The sequence below is a fragment of the Anomaloglossus baeobatrachus genome, chromosome 4 (genome assembly GCF_048569485.1).
Source record: "Anomaloglossus baeobatrachus isolate aAnoBae1 chromosome 4, aAnoBae1.hap1, whole genome shotgun sequence".
NCBI lineage: Eukaryota > Metazoa > Chordata > Amphibia > Anura > Aromobatidae > Anomaloglossus > Anomaloglossus baeobatrachus.
Genome location: NC_134356.1, coordinates 18,010,937 through 18,031,230, shown reverse-complemented (window position 1 = coordinate 18,031,230; position 20,294 = coordinate 18,010,937). Strand labels below are relative to the sequence as shown.

The 20,294-nt window shown below is 52.1% G+C and overlaps 1 protein-coding gene across 1 annotated transcript; it reads left to right on the top strand.

The window, feature by feature from the left end:
* The first annotated feature begins 2,091 nt into the window (after positions 1-2,091).
* LOC142301023 (histone H2B 1.1) lies at positions 2,092-2,507 on the top strand. The gene has a single exon (XM_075342045.1). The coding sequence runs from the start codon at positions 2,115-2,117 to the stop codon at positions 2,493-2,495; it is 381 nt and encodes a 126-aa protein (XP_075198160.1). The 5' UTR covers positions 2,092-2,114; the 3' UTR covers positions 2,496-2,507.
* Positions 2,508-20,294: the final 17,787 nt, after the last annotated feature.

Genomic DNA, 20,294 nt, shown 5'->3' with positions numbered 1-20,294 from the left:
GCTCTATATAGAGGCGGCCGTGCTTCTGTGTGGTCTGTACAGCTCTATATAGAGGCGGCTGTGCTCCTGTGTGGTCTGTACAGCGCTATATAGAGGCGGCTGTGCTCTGTGTGGTCTGTACAGCGCTATATAGAGGCGGCCGTGCTTCTGTGTGGTCTGTACAGCGCTATATAGAGGCGGCCGTGCTTCTGTGTGGTCTGTACAGCTCTATATAGAGGCGGCCGTGCTTCTGTGTGGTCTGTACAGCGCTATATAGAGGCGGCTGTGCTTCTGTGTGGTTTGTACAGCGCTATATAGAGGCGGCTGTGCTCTGTACAGCTCTACATAGAGGCGGCTGTGCTCTGTGTGGTCTGTACAGCGCTATATAGAGGCGGCTGTGCTTCTGTGTGGTCTGTACAGCGCTATATAGAGGCGGCTGTGCTCTGTGTGGTCTGTACAGCTCTACATAGAGGCGGCTGTGCTCTGTGTGGTCTGTACAGCGCTATATAGAGGCGGCCGTGCTTCTGTGTGGTCTGTACAGCTCTATATAGAGGCGGCTTTGCTTCTGTGTGGTTTGTACAGCGCTATATAGAGGCGGCTGTGCTCTGTACAGCTCTACATAGAGGCGGCTGTGCTCTGTGTGGTCTGTACAGCGCTATCACAGGTCCCAACTCCCCGGAGGTCACCACAGCGGCTGTTACTCAGCGCCTCCCATTGCAGAACATGAATGGTGGGGGAGAGAATCGTGTATATAAGAGACCGGAGCAGAGAATCCGTATCAGATAATAAACCATTAGTACCACTTACACAGTGCCACCATTCTAATACACCGTTGATATATTTCTCCATAAACACGAGAATTATCTAAACACAAATTATCAGCGGCGCCAGCTCCTGTGAGGACGGGGTCAGCTCCTGTGAGGACGGGGTCGGCTCCTGTGAGGACGGGGTCGGCTCCTGTGAGGACGGGGTCGGCTCCTGTGAGGACGGGGCCGGCTCCTGTGAGGACGGGGCCGGCTCCTGTGAGGACGGGGCCGGCTCCTGTGAGGACGGGGCCAGCTCCTGTGAGGACGGGGCCAGCTCCTGTGAGGACGGGGCCAGCTCCTGTGAGGACGGGGCCAGCTCCTGTGAGGACGGGGCCAGCTCCTGTGAGGACGGGGCCAGCTCCTGTGAGGACGGGGCCAGCTCCTGTGAGGACGGGGCCAGCTCCTGTGAGGACGGGGCCAGCTCCTGTGAGGACGGGGCCAGCTCCTGTGAGGACGGGGCCGGCTCCTGTGAGGACGGGGCCGGCTCCTGTGAGGACGGGGCCGGCTCCTGTGAGGACGGGGCCGGCTCCTGTGAGGACGGGGCCGGCTCCTGTGAGGACGGGGTGGTGGCTCTTAGAAGAGCCTTTGTGTTGTGGAGGATGCGGGGTCAGCGGCGTCACTTGCCCTTCTTGCTGCTCTCCGTCTTCTTGGGCAGCAGCACGGCCTGGATGTTGGGCAGGACGCCTCCCTGGGCGATGGTCACCCCACCCAGCAGCCTGTTCAGCTCCTCGTCATTGCGCACGGCCAGCTGCAGGTGCCGGGGGATGATGCGGGTCTTCTTGTTGTCCCGGGCGGCATTGCCGGCCAATTCCAGGATCTCAGCGGTCAGATACTCCAGCACAGCGGCCAGATAGACCGGAGCGCCGGCGCCCACCCTCTCGGCGTAGTTGCCCTTGCGGAGAAGCCTGTGCACACGACCGACCGGGAACTGCAGTCCTGCCCGGGATGAGCGGGTCTTGGCCTTAGCTCGGGTCTTCCCTCCTTGTTAGCCGCGTCCTGACATGTTGTACTAAGCGTTCCGATACCAGCCGATAAATGTGTAATGTGATGAGTGCGCCGGCTCCGGAGTTTTTTATAAGCTGCTGCTCCGCCCTCCTCTCCTGTCATTGACTGAATCTGAAGACATCCATGGAAATGAGACTTGTGGATCCACCAATGGGCTGTAGGGGGCGATAATCATGACGTTCACTGGTTACATGCCTTTGTTACGCAATAGAACAGCGATGTGTTATTAGTGCTCATTTGCATGGCCGGGCTATAAATACGGCCGCTCTGGGAGGAGCAGGATCATTATTCTCTCTCCAGTGAAGAGATCTTTCTGCTCTCATCATGCCTGATCCCGCCAAGTCCGCCCCAGCGCCCAAGAAGGGCTCCAAGAAAGCCGTGACCAAGACTCAGAAGAAGGACGGCAAGAAGCGGAGGAAGAGCCGGAAGGAGAGCTATGCCATCTACGTGTACAAGGTGCTGAAGCAGGTGCACCCCGACACCGGCATCTCCTCCAAGGCCATGGGCATCATGAACTGCTTCGTCGGTGACATCTTCGAGCGCATCGCAGGGGAAGCCTCCCGCCTGGCGCACTACAACAAGCGCCACACCATCACCTCCCGGGAGATCCAGACCGCCGTGCGCCTGCTGCTGCCCGGAGAGCTGGCCAAGCACGCCGTGTCCGAGGGCACCAAGGCCGTCACCAAGTACACCAGCGCCAAGTGATCACCACCGCTGCTCCGCACCACAAAGGCTCTTCTAAGAGCCACCACATTGTCTAATCTGAGCTTTATACTGGAGTAACTAAGTATACAGCACAATAGCGCGGTATATAGGGTTATAATTAGAGTATAAAGTACTTTTTATATAGATGTGTAGCACAATATTGCGGGTTACAGAACCAGATTAGGAATATTCTTTACTATACAGGGCTATGGGGTTATATGGCAATGTCCGTATACATGACCATTTAGAGGTTTATGGCGGTATATGCAGTATAAGGAGATTACAGTACAATATAGGGGTTTTCTAGAAAATAACTCACTGCAGTCTGCTGCTCCAGAGGCGGCTGAGAACGTCGCCGGCAGTAACGGGTTAACAAAGCGTCTGTGGGCGGAGCCAGAACCTTACTGACTGCTGATTGGCTGTTAAATTTGAAATTCCCGCACAATGGCTGAGAGTTTCCGCTCTTAGTTGTCGGTAACACGCGGTGATCGGGTGATCTTCTCAGGCCGGGAGTGATTGATATGGTCACACTATATTGCTGTATACAGCGCTGTATGGACTCTTCATATTATACTAATAGTGGGCTGTTTGGAGTAACACTGAATATTACTATGAAAAACATGGAAGGTGTAAAAAGTATAATATGGGATGTAGACAACATGGAAGGTGCACAGCAGTATATGGCCCTGTATGGCTGTATATGGGGAGCACTCAGCAGTATATGTCCCTGTAGTGAAACTCCTGGTTATATTTAGCGCCGTTTTTCACAATATAGTGAACGAGCTTGTTATATACAGCATTGTTCCTTAGTATATAGTGAACCTTCTTGTTATATATAGCTCCGTGGCTTAGTATATAGAGTATTTTATTTTACACCAGCGCCAAGTGATCACCACCGCTGCTCCGCACCACAAAGGCTCTTCTAAGAGCCACCACCCATTCATCACAGTAGCTGGCGCCGCTTGTCTTTACATATCTGTAGTGTAGAACATGGGAGTGCGGGGATGTGGCTGCTCCGTGCAGTGGGATAATCTCGTTCACTGGTTTATCTGGGGCTGATTTGCAATCACTGATCTGATTTCGGCTTCTATAACATAGTTTGGAAATATAAAGCGCTATTTGGAGGTACACCGCTCTGTATTAGGATTATAGGACACTGGGGAGATACAGCCCTACACGGAGGCAGCAAACATGGTGCAAAGTGGGTGTATGCTTTATATACTGCCTGTGGTGATTTGTATCACAATGTATACAGGGTGTACAGCACTAGATGGCGGTAATCAGGACTGAGGAGACAAAGGCCAGCTCCCCAGTAATGCCTGAGTGCAGTCATGTGCGGAGCACGGATAGTTACTGCCGGCACTAAATGCAAGCAATTGTCAGACGTCAGTGTGAATAGTCACTAACAGCTCCAGTGATCACCTCAAAGAAGAGTATATAGCGGTATACAGCGCACATCACTAGCTAAGGGTATATATCTAGCAGTATTTAAGTGTATACAGGGAATATACAGCACGATATGATCGTATGCATCATTCTGTGGAGACTATACAGCGCGATATGGGAATATACAGCTGTAATGGAGTCAGAGGTCATTATAAATAGTCACTAACTGAGCTCCAGGGATCTCATTCATTTACATTGCCTCACACAGTATATGGCGGTATACAGGACTGTATTGTGGGTTTTCAGCGATATATGGAGGTATACAGTTATAGGGGGTTTACTGTACTATATTGGGTATACAGCACTGTATGGGAAAGCACAATATAGGAAGCATAGTGCAATAAGTGGATGACGATTATACAGCACAATATGGCGGTATGCAACAGGATTTGGAGGTATACAGCATTATATGAGGACTATACAGCACTATATGGCGTATAGATCGATATGTTCTATATATGGCACTTTATCCAGGTGTACAGCATCATATGGGCGTGAACACCATTAATATGGAGCTCTTCAGAATAATATTGCAATATACAGCAGTATATGAGGATTTCTGGAATGAAAGTTGAGTCTATATTTAACATAATCGCGGTAGAAGCGGGAAAATAACCGGACAATGAGCGGGAAATTCAAAATCCCTAACAGTTCTGCGCTCAGCCAATCAGCATAGGAGAGGCGGAGCTGACGATGCAAATGTTCCGCCTGGAATTACGTCATCTCTCCTGTTCTCTTCCTGGTCCGCTCTCTCTCTATATAAAGGAGGGCTGTGCACTCGTCAGTCATAGTTTTCTGCTGATTACGTGGAAGATGTCTGGACGCGGCAAAGGAGGCAAAGGTCTGGGGAAGGGCGGCGCCAAGCGGCACAGGAAGGTTCTCCGGGACAACATCCAGGGCATCACCAAGCCCGCCATCCGCCGTCTCGCCCGCAGAGGAGGCGTCAAGCGCATCTCCGGCCTCATCTATGAGGAGACTCGCGGCGTCCTGAAAGTCTTCCTGGAGAACGTGATCCGTGACGCCGTCACCTACACCGAGCACGCCAAGAGGAAGACCGTCACCGCCATGGACGTGGTGTACGCGCTCAAGCGCCAGGGCCGCACTCTCTACGGCTTCGGGGGTTAATGCTTCTGCTCCAAACCTAAAACAAAAACACAAAGGCTCTTCTCAGAGCCACCCACAGTTTCTGAGGAGAAGCTACAGCTCCTGCTGCGGGGGGAGGGGCGGGAGATCGGCGCTGTTTGCTGTCATAGTGGCTGGGAATATCGCAGGCTCGGAAAGGTTAACAGCGTCTGTGGGAGGAGCCAGAACTCCACTGAGCGCTGATTTGCTGAACACCGTGAATATGAAATTCCCGCAGTACGGTTGAGTTTCCGCTTTTTGTTCTGTGCACCCCGCGGTGCATGGCGGGAGATCTCGTGTGACTGGAGCGATTATCTAATGTATATAGACTAAATTCCGCACTATATGGCGGTATACTGCAGTGTATGTGAAGTTGTATTGCACTGTATGAAGAATAAAGTATACGAGTATTACACAGCGCTATATGGAGGGTGTACGAGACTATTGGGGTAGAAAACAATATGGTGCATATAAAGCTCTATATGGCAGTATGGGGAGAATAAGGCTGAAGGGTGTGCACGCTCTATGGGGGCATACTACAATATGGGACTTTATAGCCTTATATGGGGGTATAAATAAAGCTCGAGTTTTGAAGCAGTTTATTAGGGTTACACGTAGCTATAGAGAGTATACAGCACTGTACATATATAGCAGTGTATAGAGCATATGAGTTTACAGCACTATATGGAGGGTATACAGCGCAGAAGACTAGTGTTAAAGAGCACTAGAGTAGTCACCACTATCTGGAGAGATACCGCCCTATATGGGGAGTAAACTGCAGTAACTATATGGCGGGTATACAGTCCTATATAGGAAGTATACAGCACTATATGCAAGTGTATAGCATTATATGAATGGAGGATATTTAGTTCTTTATGGAAGGAGCACAGCTGTATATGAAGAGTATATAGTACTACCGTATATTGGGACTATGCAGCATTATGTGGCGGTATCCAGCATTTTACAAGAAGTTTCACATAGTGATATTAGTGAAAGTTATCAGATTTGCTTATTTGCAATAAGTGATGTATGTTTGGGTTTTGCCAGACTTTAACCCCTTCATCTTCCTGACCGGGCCATTTTTTAGAATTCTGTCAAGCGTCACTTTCACAGGTTATAACTCTGGAGCTTCAGCGGATCCCGACGATTCTGAGATTTTTTGGTGACCTGTTGTCACATAAAATAGTTAATAAATAACATTACCCGCATGTTACTTTACATCAGCACAATTTTTGAAACCTCTTTTTTTTTTTTGTTGGAAGGGTTCAGAGTTCATCAGCAATTTCTAATTTTTCCAGCAAAATTTACAAACCCATTATTTTAGCGACCACATCACATTTGAAGTGACGTTGAGAGGCCTAGATGATAGAAAATACCGAAAAGTGACACCATTCTAAAAACTGCCCCCTCACACTGCTCATAACTAGTGATGAGCGAGTACTAAAAAGCTCGGGTGCTCGAAGCTCGGGCCGAGCATCCCAAGATACTCGTGTACTCGGGCCGAGCAACGAGCCCAATGTTATCCTATGGGAGACCCGAGTATTTTTGTGAAATGACCCCCCGGCAGCATGGAGAAACCCTAAAAATGTCACAAAAGTCTCAGAAGAGTGCTCAAATGACATGGCAACAGCATGGGGAAGACCCCTTGAAGCATTTATCACTGAAAAGTCACAGCTGTGAACAATTTTGTCCGCGTTTCACGCCATTTTTACGGACTCACCAGAAAACCTTCCAAAATGACCCCAAAATGATTTTTCATGGCAGAAATGTTAAGGGCACATACCCAATAGTGAGATAGAGCTGGTGTATGTTACTTTTTGAGATTAATACATGAAAGATTTTACGTGAAAACATTGTGTGGCACTCCGATGTCCCTGAGAAGAGACGTACATGAAGGCCTCTTGAGTCTAATGTGCCCATTTTGAGGAAGTGAGTCTTTGTAGTATTTTACTTTGCCAGGGCAGTCCAAAATTGTGAGGTTCACCAATGCCCCTGCATAGAGACGTGCATGAGGGCCTGTAAACCTGAAGTGCCCATTGGAAGGAAGTGGGTCTATTGTAGTATAGCCCTTTGGCAGGGCAGCCAAAAATTGGGAGGCTCCACGTTGTCCCTGGATAGAGACGTGCATGAGGGCCTCAAAACATTAAGTGTCCATTGTCAGGAAGTGGGTGTATTATAGTATAGCCCTTAGGCAGGGCAGCCAAAAATTGGGAGGCTCCACGTTGTCCCTGGGTAGAGACGTGCATGAGGGCCTCAAAACATTGTTCCCATTGCAAAGGAGCGGGTCTCCTGTCGTTGTAATGTCCATTCTGCAAAGAATGGGCGAAAAATTTTACCACTGGGGGTATACCTGAAACAAAGGCCTAAGTATTGCAATTTGTAACGGTCATCATCATGGTGGCGCATGAGGAGAAGGAGGAGCAGTCCAGCGATTATCCAAAGTCCAGAAGTGTGTACCCATGGGTGAGTGGAGGTACATGGCAAACTTTAAATTCCACTCTCATTTGCTGGTGGTGTGGTGAAGTCTGGTCCAATCCAACCCTTGTTCATCTTGATCAGAGTCAGCCTGTCAGCATTTACAGTTGACAGGCGGGTGCGTTTATCTGTAATGACTCCACCTGCAGCACTAAAAACACGCTCTGACAAAACGCTAGCGGCAGGGCAGGCCAGGACTTCCAAGGCGTAGAGAGCCAATTCATGCCACGTGTCCAGCTTGGATGCCCAATAATTGTAAGGCACAGAGGAATGTCGGAGTACAGTTGTTCGATCTGCAAGGTACTCCTTCAGCATCTGGGCAAACTTAGGATTTCTTGTGGCACTACCCCGCACCTCAGGGGCTGTGGTACGTGAGGGGCTGAGAAAACTGTCCCACATCTTAAAGACTGTTCCCCTACCTCTGGCGGATTGGACTTGTGCCTCTCTCGGCTGTACGCCTCGGTTGTCCACTGATTCCTGACCTATGCCGCTAGCGTTTTGTGAGGGGAATGCTTTGCCTACTTCCGTGACTATGGCCTTCCGAAACTGCTGCATTTTGGTTGACCTCTCCTCCACGGGAATAAGAGACAAAAAGTTCTCCTTGTAGCGTGGGTCTAACAGTGTTACCAACCAGTAATGATTGTCGGCCAAGATGTTCTTAACGCGAGGGTCACGAGACAGGCAGCTTACCATAAAGTCAGCCATGTGCGCCAGACTCTTAACAGCCAGGACTTCAGTAGCCTGACCAACAAGATGACTGAACATGCTGTCCTCCTCCTCCTCCTCATCTACCCTGTCCTCTGGCCAGCCACGCTGAACCGAGGATATGACTGGTGTGCATGTCATATCCTCCATTTGGCCGGAGAGTTGCTCCATGTCTTCATCCTCCTCCTCGTCATAGTCCTCCACTGCACGTTGTGATGACACGAGGCTGGGCTGTGTGTTATCACCCACACCCACTACTGTTTCTTGCTGCAACTCATCGCGCTCCGCCTGCAATGCATCATGTTTGTTTTTCAGCAGAGACCGTTTTAGAAGGCAGAGAAGCGGTATGGTGACGCTAATAATGGCGTCATCACCACTCACCATCTTGGTGGAGTCCTCAAAGTTTTGGAGGATGGTACATAGGTCTGACATCCATCTCCACTCCTCAGGTGTTATGTGTGGAATTTGAACCATTTCCCGACGGCTTAGGTGATGCAGGTACTCAACAACTGCCCTCTTCTGCTCACATATCCTGACCAACATGTGCAGAGTTGAATTCCAACGCGTGGGGACATCATACACCAGTCTGTGAGCCGGAAGATGCAAACTGCGCTGAAAGCCGGCAAGGCCGGCTGAAGCAGTAGGTGACTTTCGAAAATGTGCAGACAGGCGGCGAACTTTTACCAGAAGATCAGACAGCTCTGGGTATGACTTTAGAAACCGCTGAACCACGAGGTTGAGCACATGGGCCACGCATGGAACATGTGTCAGCTGGCCTCGCCTCAAAGCCGCCACCAGGTTCCGGCCATTGTCACACACGACCTTTCCTGGCTTTAGGTTCAGAGGTGTGAGCCAGTGATCTGCCTGCTGTTTCAGAGCTGTCCACAGCTCTTCTGCATTGTGGGGTTTGTCACCTATGCAGATTAGCTTCAGCACAGCCTGTTGCCGCTTCGCCGAGGCAGTGCTGCAGTGCTTCCAGCTTGGGACTGGTGTGGAGGGTACAGTGGATGAGGATGCGCAGGAGGAGGAGGAGGCTGAAGAGCATGACATTCCGGAGCTGTAGAGTGTGGGTGAAACACTGACTGAGGTAGGGCCTGCAAACCTTGGTGTGGGAAGGACGTGTTCCGTCCCTCGCTCAGACTGGGTCCCAGCTTCCACAATATTAACCCAGTGTGCCGTCAACGAGATGTAGCGGCCTTGCCCACAAGCACTTGTCCACGTGTCTGTGGTTAGGTGGACCTTGGGTGAATATCTGAACCACTGACAAATATTGTATAGAGTAGTAATTATCCAAAACACCACTATTAAATCTACTCTTATAAAATCGTTTATTATAATAAGTTAAAACAGAACAAACATATTGTTCTTCTTATAAATAGGCATAGAAACATAAACATGCAGATCAAGTGCAGGTGCAAGTGTCAGACAAACAGTGCCCTCGCCTAGGGACAGCCCCAGACAATGTAGCTGAATAAGTGAGGTAGGGGTATAAATTCGTCACTGTCAGAATGATACTGCTTGGTATGTGCTGTGACTCTCCCTCACAAGTTAGCTTACTTCACTTGGATTGAGCCTAAGTTGGCATAGTAGATGTATGTCAGACTCACCGTCCTAGCTCATCTCTTAGCGGGGGTTACCACCACCAAGTAATCGTGATTAACATATAGTACAGATATAACAAACCATAGACAACAGAGACAATAAGCGTTAGGTGTCCAGGGTTCTACTGTAACATAGATTTCCCTAATATAACAATACTGGATGGTTAGATTAGAGTCTAGGATGCCACTTAGCTTGTGGATCTCCTAGCTCTCACATCTACTATGCCAACTTAGGCTCAATCCAAGTGAAGTAAGCTAACTTGTGAGGGAGAGTCACAGCACATACCAAGCAGTATCATTCTGACAGTGACGAATTTATACCCCTACCTCACTTATTCAGCTACATTGTCTGGGGCTGTCCCTAGGCGAGGGCACTGTTTGTCTGACACTTGCACCTGCACTTGATCTGCATGTTTATGTTTCTATGCCTATTTATAAGAAGAACAATATGTTTGTTCTGTTTTAACTTATTATAATAAACGATTTTATAAGAGTAGATTTAATAGTGGTGTTTTGGACCTTGGGTGAAACAGCGTTGTTCAGGGCACGTGTGATGTTTTGTGACACGTGGTTATGCAACGCGGGGACGGCACACCGGGAGAAATAGTGGCGGCTGGGGACCGAGTAACGTGGGACAGCTGCCGCCATCAGGTCGCGGAATGCTTCTGTCTCCACCAGCCTAAAAGGCAACATTTCCAGCGCAAGCAGTCGCGAAATGTTAGCATTTAGAACTGTGGCATGTGGGGTGTTGGCAGTGTATTTGCGCCTGCGTTCAAAGGTTTGCTGAATGGATAACTGAACGCTGCGCTGGGACAAGGACGTGCTTGATGATGGTGTTCTTTCTGCGTAGGCAACTGCAGGTGCAGGGCCGGAGGAGGCTTGTTCGCAGGCAGCATGGACAGGGGATTGGCTCGCATGCACAACCAGCGAAGACGTAGCAGTGACATCAGCAAGCACTGCTCCTCGACTCTGTTGTACTTCCCACAAAGTCGGGTGCTTGGCTGACATGTGCCTGATCATGCTGGTGGTGGTCAGGCTGCTAGTTTTGGTACCCCTGCTGATGCTGGCACGGCAGGTGTTGCAAATGGCCTTTTTAGAATCATCTGGAGCCAACTTAAAAAACTGCCAGACTCGGGAAGACCTAACATTTGTACAGGCACCTTGTGTCGTCGTGTTGTTCCGGGGAACGGTTGCCTGACTTCTGCCTGGGGCCACCACCCTGCTTCTTACTGCCTGTTGTGATGCTACGCCTCCCTCCCCCTGTGCACTGCTGTCCTCGCTCTGCATATCCTCCTGCCAGGTTGGGTCAGTTACTGGATCATCCACCACGTCGTCTTCCTCTTCCGCACCCTGCTCCTCCTCCTGACTTCCTGACAATTGTGTCTCATCATCGTCCACCACTTGTTGAGACACGTTGCCAACTTCGTAAGAACATGGCTGCTCAAATATTTGGCCATCTGTACAGACGATCTCCTCATGACCCACTTCAATATGAGCTGACGAGAGGCCAGAATGTGTGAATGGAAACGTGAACAGCTCTTCCGAGTGTCCAAGTGTGGGATCATTAATGTCCGAGGAGGACGTGTACTCAGCCTGGTGGTAGGAAGGAGGATCAGGTTCAGAAATGTGCGGTGCAGTATCACGGCTACTGACACTTGACCGTGTGGAAGACAGAGTGTTTGTGGTGGTGCCAATCTGACTGGAAGCATTATCTGCTATCCAACTAACAACCTGTTGACACTGGTCTTGGTTCAAGAGTGGTGTACTGCTGCGGTCCCCAAGAATTTGGGACAGGACGTGCGAGCGACTAGATGTGGCCCTTTGTTGTGGCGAAATTAGAGCTTGCCCACGACCTCGGCCTCTGCCTGCACCACCATCACGTCCACTTCCTTGTTCCTTGCCAATGCCCTTGCGCATTTTGCAATGCTGTGCTGACGTGTATTCACTACTTGTGCGTTATATCAGGCACAGGCACACACGTGCGGTTTTAAAAACCAAGCACGGACGCACTAAGAACCTAACAGGTTTTTTTGGGGAGCGACAATTACAGACAAGTCTGACACTATCTGGACTGTTTTAGACTGTGTACACCAGCCCCAGATATGATGAAGGCTGGTATACGGTCACCACTACCCTGCCTGCCTGCCTGCCTGTATACTGGTACAATAGTCCTGACAAGGACTCTTCTGGTCACTAGCCTGTATTCAGACCTGGCTATACCCTGCCTGTATATAGCAACAATAGTCCTGAGAAGGACTCTGCTACTGTACTCCGACCTGGCTATACCCTGCCTGCCTGTATACAACTAGAATAGTCCTGAGAAGGACTTTTGGTCACACTGTTTGCAGCCCTGCAACTGAAAAAGCTATAAAGGGCCGCAAACCTTTCCCTGAAGCAGCATCACTCTCCCTGCACTGACTGTCTGGATAGCTGTGAGCAGAGCACAGCGCGCCGGCCGGTATAAAGGCTCGGTCACGCTGTGCAGGCCGGCCAATCACTGCAATTCCACAACTAACAGGGCTGTGGCATTGCAGTGGTCTGCCAGCCAATCCCTGCATGAGGGCTGGCTCTCAAAAGAGCGCCAACATGCAGGGATGAAGACCACGAGTACAGCACGAGTATCGCGAGATTACTCGGTCCCCGCCGAGCAGCCCGAGTACAGCGATACTCGTGCGAGTACCGAGTAGTTACAAGCATGCTCGCTCATCACTACTCATAACATGTGTGAAACCACAAGTGGGAAATATCCAAGTATATATGACGTGCCCACAGGGTCTGTGGGGGATGGCTACCCCTCACCGGCCCGGTTTGGGATGTCACAGCGGCCTGGCCCTGTTCCGTGAGCCCGTCGGTGTCTAGAAAAGATGAAGGGGTTGGTTGGGGATGTTGGGAGTAGTAGTTATTTGTGACGCCACCTGTGGTATGCGGCCAGTTGTTAGCGGCCGCTGCGGAAAGCCTTATTCTTGTATAGTATGTATTTTTTGGCTTGCACTTTATATATATATATATATATATATATATATATATATATATATATATATATATATATATATATATTAGTGCTCACTTTAGTTATCCTATTCAGTTATATGTAGTTTTTTTTCTGAATGTGAACACAGCTACACAGCTCAGCCCCTTTCGGCCATGTTTTTTCCATCTCCTATATAAGACAGTCCTTGGTTACCCCTCTCCACCCATAGCAGTTTTTAATTGCAATGAGATGACACACAGTTAGGGTCACAGAGCTAGGGACCCCAATATAGAGATATACCTTGACGAGGTCTTGGGGCTCAGTTACATTGATCAATGCGATTGCTAAATATCTTCTTTTTCCTAATATTCATGGCAGGTATGCAATTCATTATTCACATGTTCAAATTAGCAAGAAGCATTTTTCATTGTATATTCCAATATTTTTCCATATGCTTGAGGCATTATACCATTATCTATGTTTGATGTGCAGCCTTATTCTTGTATAGTATGTATTTTTTGGCTTGCACTCATAATATATATATATATATATATATATATATTAGTGCTCAATTCAGTTATCCTATTCAGTTATATGTAGTTTTTTTCTGAATGTGAGCACAGCTCCGCCCCTTTCGGCCATGTTTTTTCCATCTCCTATATAAGAAAGTCCTTAGTTACCCCTCTCCACCCACAGCAGTTTTTAATTGCAATGAGATGACACATGTCACGCTCCCCGGGTCCTCTGCTCCGTTCCCCGGCTCACCTGCCACGCTCCCCGCTCTCCAGCCTCCAGTCCCAGCGCTTCCCAGGCCCCCTGGTCCCCGCTCCCGGCGCCCGTCGGCTTCCCAGTCCATGGCCGGCTCTGCTGCGTCCTCCTCTCAGCTTCCTGTGTTGGCTTCTGGCACCCGGGCCGCGCGCATGCGCATTAGGGCGCGCGCGCGGTCACTGACCCTTTCTTAAAGGGCCAGTGTCCACGAACAGGAAATGATGCACACAGGTACAGGGTATATAGGGGGTTAATGTCCAAGGGAGCGGGGCCTGTTCTTCGTGTTTTCCCAAGCTAGGAGTCAGGTCTCCTTGCGTTCTGTGAGATACTTACCTCTCTGTCTTCTAGAGCCGATCCTGCATCGCCATCCGGTCCTGCTGTGTCTCGAACCCCGAACGCTGCCCATCTGCCATCCTAACAGTCCGCACCATCTCGGTTCCCTGGGGTGACCCGTCATCTCGCTCCATCGGTTCCGGACCCCGCCTGACATCATCACGGCTTCCGAACCTGAGCTCCGTCACCCGGACCACCATCAGTGACCTCGTGGTCCCAGGGACTTCTCCATTGTCTTCCAGTGCACGGACTGTTCTGCTACCTAAAGTGCTCCGGCTACCGGACTCCTTTCCCTCATCGGGGAGTTCGGCCCAGTGGATCCACCTCCCGGGTCTGCCCGTCCATCTGGCCCTAACAGTAAGAACAGGCCATGGATCCCGCCGAAGCACTAGCGGCCTTGCATGAGGAACTCCAACGCCAGCGTGAAGTCCAGACCCGCATGCTGAACTTTATGACTTCCGTGGACGCCCGCTTGAATACGCTACAAGCCTCGGTCACATCTTCAGCGTCCCGGGCCTCCACTAGTCAATCCACGGCCCCCGCTCCCGTGGCAGCCTCCTCGGATGCTTCCAGACTGCGTTTGGCCTCACCACCCCGGTACGCCGGAGATCCCAAGACCTGCAGGGGGTTTATAAACCAATGCTCCCTCCATTTCACGCAGCTGCCACATTGGTTTGCCTCCGACCAAGCCAAGGTCGCCTTCATCATGTCTCACCTAGAGGGCGAGGCACTGGCGTGGATGAACCCTTTGTGGGAAAAGGAGGACCCTATGACCAAGAACCTCCAGGACTTCCTACAGGCCTTTCGCAGCACCTTTGACGAACCTGGACGCGCCTCCGCGTCTGCTTCATCTCTTCTCCGGTTACGTCAGGGAACTCTGACGGTGGGTCAATACGCCATCCGTTTCCGCACCTTGGCTTCAGAACTCGGGTGGAATAACGAGGCCCTAACCGCCGCCTTCTGGGAAGGACTCTCGGGTCGAATCAAGGATGAGCTGGCTGGACGTGACGTACCGTCCACCCTGGACGCCCTGATTACCCTAGCGACTCGAGTGGACATACGCTTCCAGGAGCGGTCCAAAGAAGTGTCCCGTGAGAGACGTCCGGTACGGCATTCCTCTCCTCCACAGAAGCCCGCCGTACTCCAGTCAACGGCCTCAGGCGTCTCCGTCCATGAGCCCATGCAGATCGACCGTGTGCAACAGTCGGAACAACGTCGAGCAGAGCGGCTTGCCAAGGGTCTCTGCTTCTACTGCGGAGAAAGCACACACCTGCTACGCGCCTGTCCTGAGAGGCCGGGAAACTCCAAAGCCTAGGGTTGGTAGGAGAGGCCACCCTAGGTGCTGGGACTCTCTCAGACCCGGTTACATGGACTGTGCAAGTGACAACGGGAGAGACGCGGTTTACGGCTGAGGCGTACCTCGATTCTGGGGCAGCAGGCAATTTCATCCAGCAGGCCACGGTGGACAAGTACCAGGTGCCTGTTACTCCACTCGCCAAACCTCTTGTGATTGCCTCTGTGGATGGGAGACCCCTCTCTGACACCATCTCCTGGATCACCAAGCCGCTTGAACTGCGTATCGGTGCTCTGCACACCGAGAACATCGCTCTCTACGTCCTCCCACATATGTCACATCAAATCCTGCTGGGCCTTCCCTGGTTGCGGACACACGAGCCTTCAGTCAGTTGGGGCACTGGCGATATCACTCGATGGGGGTCTTCTTGCCATGAGAAGTGTCTGAAGACCATACAACCTATCCGGCGACCTCCGGTTCCCGAGTCCCTACCGGGACTGCCTTCAGCCTATTGGTCCTTCGTGGACGTCTTTGATAAGAAGGAGTCCGAAGTACTTCCGCCACATCGTCCTTATGATTGTGCCATTGACCTGCTCCCGGGAACTACACCACCTCGAGGACGGATATATCCACTGTCTCCAGCCGAAACAAGAGCCATGTCTACGTACATCACAGAGAGCCTGGCTAAGGGATTCATTCGGAGATCCTCCTCTCCTGCTGGAGCAGGCTTCTTCTTCGTAAAGAAGAAAGAGGGCGACCTACGCCCATGTATAGACTACCGGGGATTGAACCTAATCACCGTAAAGAACAAGTACCCCCTGCCGCTCATCCCCGAATTGTTTGATCGGCTCAGAGGAGCTCGTGTGTTCACCAAGTTGGATCTTCGGGGTGCCTACAACCTGGTCCGTATCCGCTCAGGGGATGAATGGAAGACCGCGTTCAACACTCGCGATGGGCATTATGAATACTGCGTGATGCCCTTCGGCCTGTGTAACGCACCAGCTGTCTTCCAAGAATTAGTGAACGATGTGTTCCGGGACCTTCTCTACGTTTGTGTGGTAGTATATCTGGATGACATCCTTGTCTTCTCTCCGGACCTCCAGACCCACCGAGAGAACGTGCAACTGGTCCTACAAAGACTGAGAGAGAATCGTCTGTACGCCAAGTACGAGAAGTGTGTCTTCGAACAGTCTTCTCTCCCCTTCCTGGGGTACCTCATCAGCGACACCGGACTGCAGATGGATCCAAAGAAGGTCTCTTCCGTTCTCAACTGGCCTCCCCTTTCTGGACTGAAGGCAATCCAGCGCTTTCTGGGATTCGCCAACTATTACCGCCAGTTCATTCCTCACTTCTCGGCTCTGACTGCTCCTCTCTCCGCCTTGACCAAGAAGGGGGCTAATCCAAAGGACTGGTCACCTGCGGCCGACGCCGCGTTTGGCTCTCTAAAGCGAGCCTTTGCCTCCTCTCCTGTACTCCACCGTCCAGAGTTAAACCACCAGTTCACCTTGGAGGTGGATGCCTCCTCCTCGGGAGCCGGAGCAGTACTCATGCAGAAGTCCTCCTCCGGGAAGATGGTGACTTGCGGTTTCTTCTCCAAGAGCTTCTCCGCGCCTGAACGCAATTACACCATCGGTGACCGAGAGCTATTGGCGGTCAAACTGGCTCTGGAAGAATGGCGCTATCTTCTGGAAGGAGCAGTGTACCCCGTCATTATTTACACGGACCACAAAAACCTGGAATACCTGCGGACTGCTCAGCGACTGAACCCACGGCAAGCCAGGTGGTCCTTGTTCTTTGCCCGGTTCGACTTCCAGCTTCATTTCCGACCCGCGAACAAGAATGTACGCGCTGATGCCTTGTCTAGGTCTTTCATGCCCATGGAGCAGGAGGAAGAGACATCTCAACCCATCATCTGTCCAAGTAAGATTATTCCAGTGGCTCCTGTCACCCTGGCCCAGATACCGCCTGGGAAGACCTATGTCTCTGAGACTGACAGGCAAAAAGTGTTACACTGGGGCCATGCCTCGAAAACAGACGGTCATGCAGGTCAGAAGAAAACATGGACTGCGATTGTGCGTCATTACTGGTGGCCATCCCTTCGCACGGACGTCGCCTCTTTTGTCTCTGCCTGCCCCTCCTGTGCCAGGAACAAGACTCCCAAACACCTGCCATATGGCCGTCTTCTGCCTCTGCCCATACCCTCAGTTCCCTGGCAACACATTGCGATGGACTTTATTACGGACTTGCCATTGTCCTCCGGACACACAGTCATATGGGTCGTGGTGGATCGGTTCTCTAAAATGGCCCAGTTCGTTCCTATGGCTGGACTGCCCTCTGCCCAGGAACTCGCGGACGCTTATATACATCACATCTTCCGCTTGCATGGCTTTCCATCACACATCGTGTCCGATAGAGGAACTCAGTTCACCTCCCGCTTCTGGAGGGCTCTCTGTAAACATCTGGGAGTGACTTTGGACTTTTCTTCGGCCTACCATCCTCAGTCGAACGGCCAAGTGGAACGGGTGAATCAGATATTGACCTCTTTCTTACGTCACTACGTCAACGCCCATCATGACGATTGGTCCACGCTTCTTCCTTGGGCTGAATTCTCCCATAATCACCACGTCAGTGAGTCCTCCTCCAGTTCTCCCTTCCATGTCGTCTATGGACTTCAGCCGTCTGTCCCATTGCCGGTATCCTCTTCCTCGGACATCTCTGCTGCTGATGCAGTGCTCTGTGACTTTGCTACCATTTGGGACTCAGTTAAGGCGTCCCTTGCACGTGCATCCCTGCGGATGAAGAGACACGCGGACAAGAGACGTCTGGACCCTCTGTGTTTCTCTCCGGGAGATCTCGTCTGGCTTGCTTCCAAATACATCCGACTGAAGATACCATCCTACAAGCTGGGACCTCGCTACATCGGACCGTTTAAAGTCCTCGGCAAGATCAATGAGGTCTCCTACAAACTACAGCTCCCGGCCACGATGAGGATACCCAACTCCTTCCATGTGTCTCTGCTCAAGCCGGTTGTCCTTGGTCCCTTCTCTGCTGCCGCCAGTCCGGCTCCTCCTCCTATTGCTGAGGACGACATCTATGCAGTAAGGGATATCGTGGCCATGAAGACCGTACGAGGTCGACAGTTCTTCCTGGTGGACTGGGAAGGGTATGGTCCTGAGGATAGGTCCTGGGAGCCCAGGGAGAACGTGGGCACTCCTCTGATCCGTGCCTTCCTTTCCCGGTTGCGGGGAGGGGGGCGTGGGGGGGGGTACTGTCACGCTCCCCGGGTCCTCTGCTCCGTTCCCCGGGTCCTCTGCTCCGCTCCCCGGCTCACCTGCCACGCTCCCCGCTCTCCAGCCTCCAGTCCCAGCGCTTCCCAGGCCCCCTGGTCCCCGCTCCCGGCGCCCGTCGGCTTCCCAGTCCATGGCCGGCTCTGCTGCGTCCTCCTCTCAGCTTCATGTGTTGGCTTCTGGCACCCGGGCCGCGCGCATGCGCATTAGGGCGCGCGCGCGGTCACTGACCCTTTCTTAAAGGGCCAGTTTCCACGAACAGGAAATGATGCACACAGGTACAGGGTATATAGGGGGTTAATGTCCAAGGGAGCGGGGCCTGTTCTTCGTGTTTTCCCAAGCTAGGAGTCAGGTCTCCTTGTGTTCTGTGAAATACTTACCTCTCTGTCTTCTAGAGCCGACCCTGCATCGCCATCCGGTCCTGCTGTGTCTCGAACCCCGAACGCTGCCCATCTGCCATCCTGACAGTCCGCACCATCTCGGTTCCCTGCGGTGACCCGTCATCTCGCTCCATCGGTTCCGGACCCCGCTGTTACGGGGGAACCGGCAGATTAGGACCAGGCGGTATATATCCTAATCGCCAGTCGGGGCCCACCGTGCTCCAGATGACAAAGGAGCTGCTGGCACCTGAGGGTTAGGCGGAGACTATAGAGCTGGATGGCTCTGAGATAACCCAGGAACTCTGGGAACCAGTCACGTGTGTTGGGACACGTCAGACCGGACGACAACCCGATTAGCGTTTTGGTGCACCTAGCGCTACACCAACCACGTGTGCAGGAAACACGTCAGGCCGGGTGGTAACCAGGTAGCGTTGACCGGAAGACCGCCACGAAAGCGCCCTGTCGGCCACGTGTGTAGGACACGTCAGGCCGAGCGGTCCTCCGATTAGCGTTTCTGGCCCCCTCTCGTCTGGCCACGTGTGTGTAGGACACGTCAGGCCAGATGGGTACACCAGTAGCGTTGACCGGGAAGCCGAGGAGGATAAGGAACACCCTGTTAACTCCACAGGGGTCCTGGGGTACGCTGTCCGTGCGCGTAGGGGGCACAACCGGACAGGTGGCGCAGCAGGTGCGTTGTCCGTGTGCGTAGGGGGCACAATCGGACAGGTGGCGCAGCAGGTGCGTTGTCCGTGTGCGTAGGAGGCACAATCGGACAGGTGGCGCAACAGGTGCGTTGTCCGTGTGCGTAGGGGGCACAATCGGACAGGAAGCACAGCAGCCGCAGCCCAGTTAACGCCACTGGGCTGCTATAGCAAGACTGGAACGGCAGGAGGGAAGCACGGCGCCTGACCCTGATGTGCCGAGCCACGAATCTTGGCGTGACAGGCACCGTTCGCCTAGCCCTACCTACCGCTTCCCAACATAGGCTTATGCCGCAATGAGGCTCTAACATGGAGGTGTGCTCTGACTGAGCAAAAGTGAAGACTGCGCACCTCCATGTTGTCTCCAGCCCCTTTTATAACCTGGGTCCGCCCCAAACCCAGGGTGGAACCACCAAGGTCCAATAGCAGAGTGCCATGTCATCAGTGACATCACATGCGACCTATCCGGAACCGCCACGTCATTGATGACCTCATGGCAGCCACGCCCCAAACACTTCACCAGTCATCGTCTGACGACCAATACTGAGGTGCCAGATCATAGGGGCGGGTCTCTGCGAGCCAGTCCGGAGTTGCCACGTCATCAGGACACCTGACACCCTCTGCCCTATTAAGGCCTGCCACCTCACGGACATGCTCAGTGAGGTCCTTACCGGACCTAGCCTCTGGTGCACTAAGTGCCTGAGCAACAGGCTCAG

Excerpts from the sequence above, each read along its gene's own strand:
- LOC142301023 (XM_075342045.1), top strand. The coding sequence starts at position 2,115 with ATGCCTGATCCCGCCAAGTCCGCCCCAGCGCCCAAGAAGGGCTCCAAG.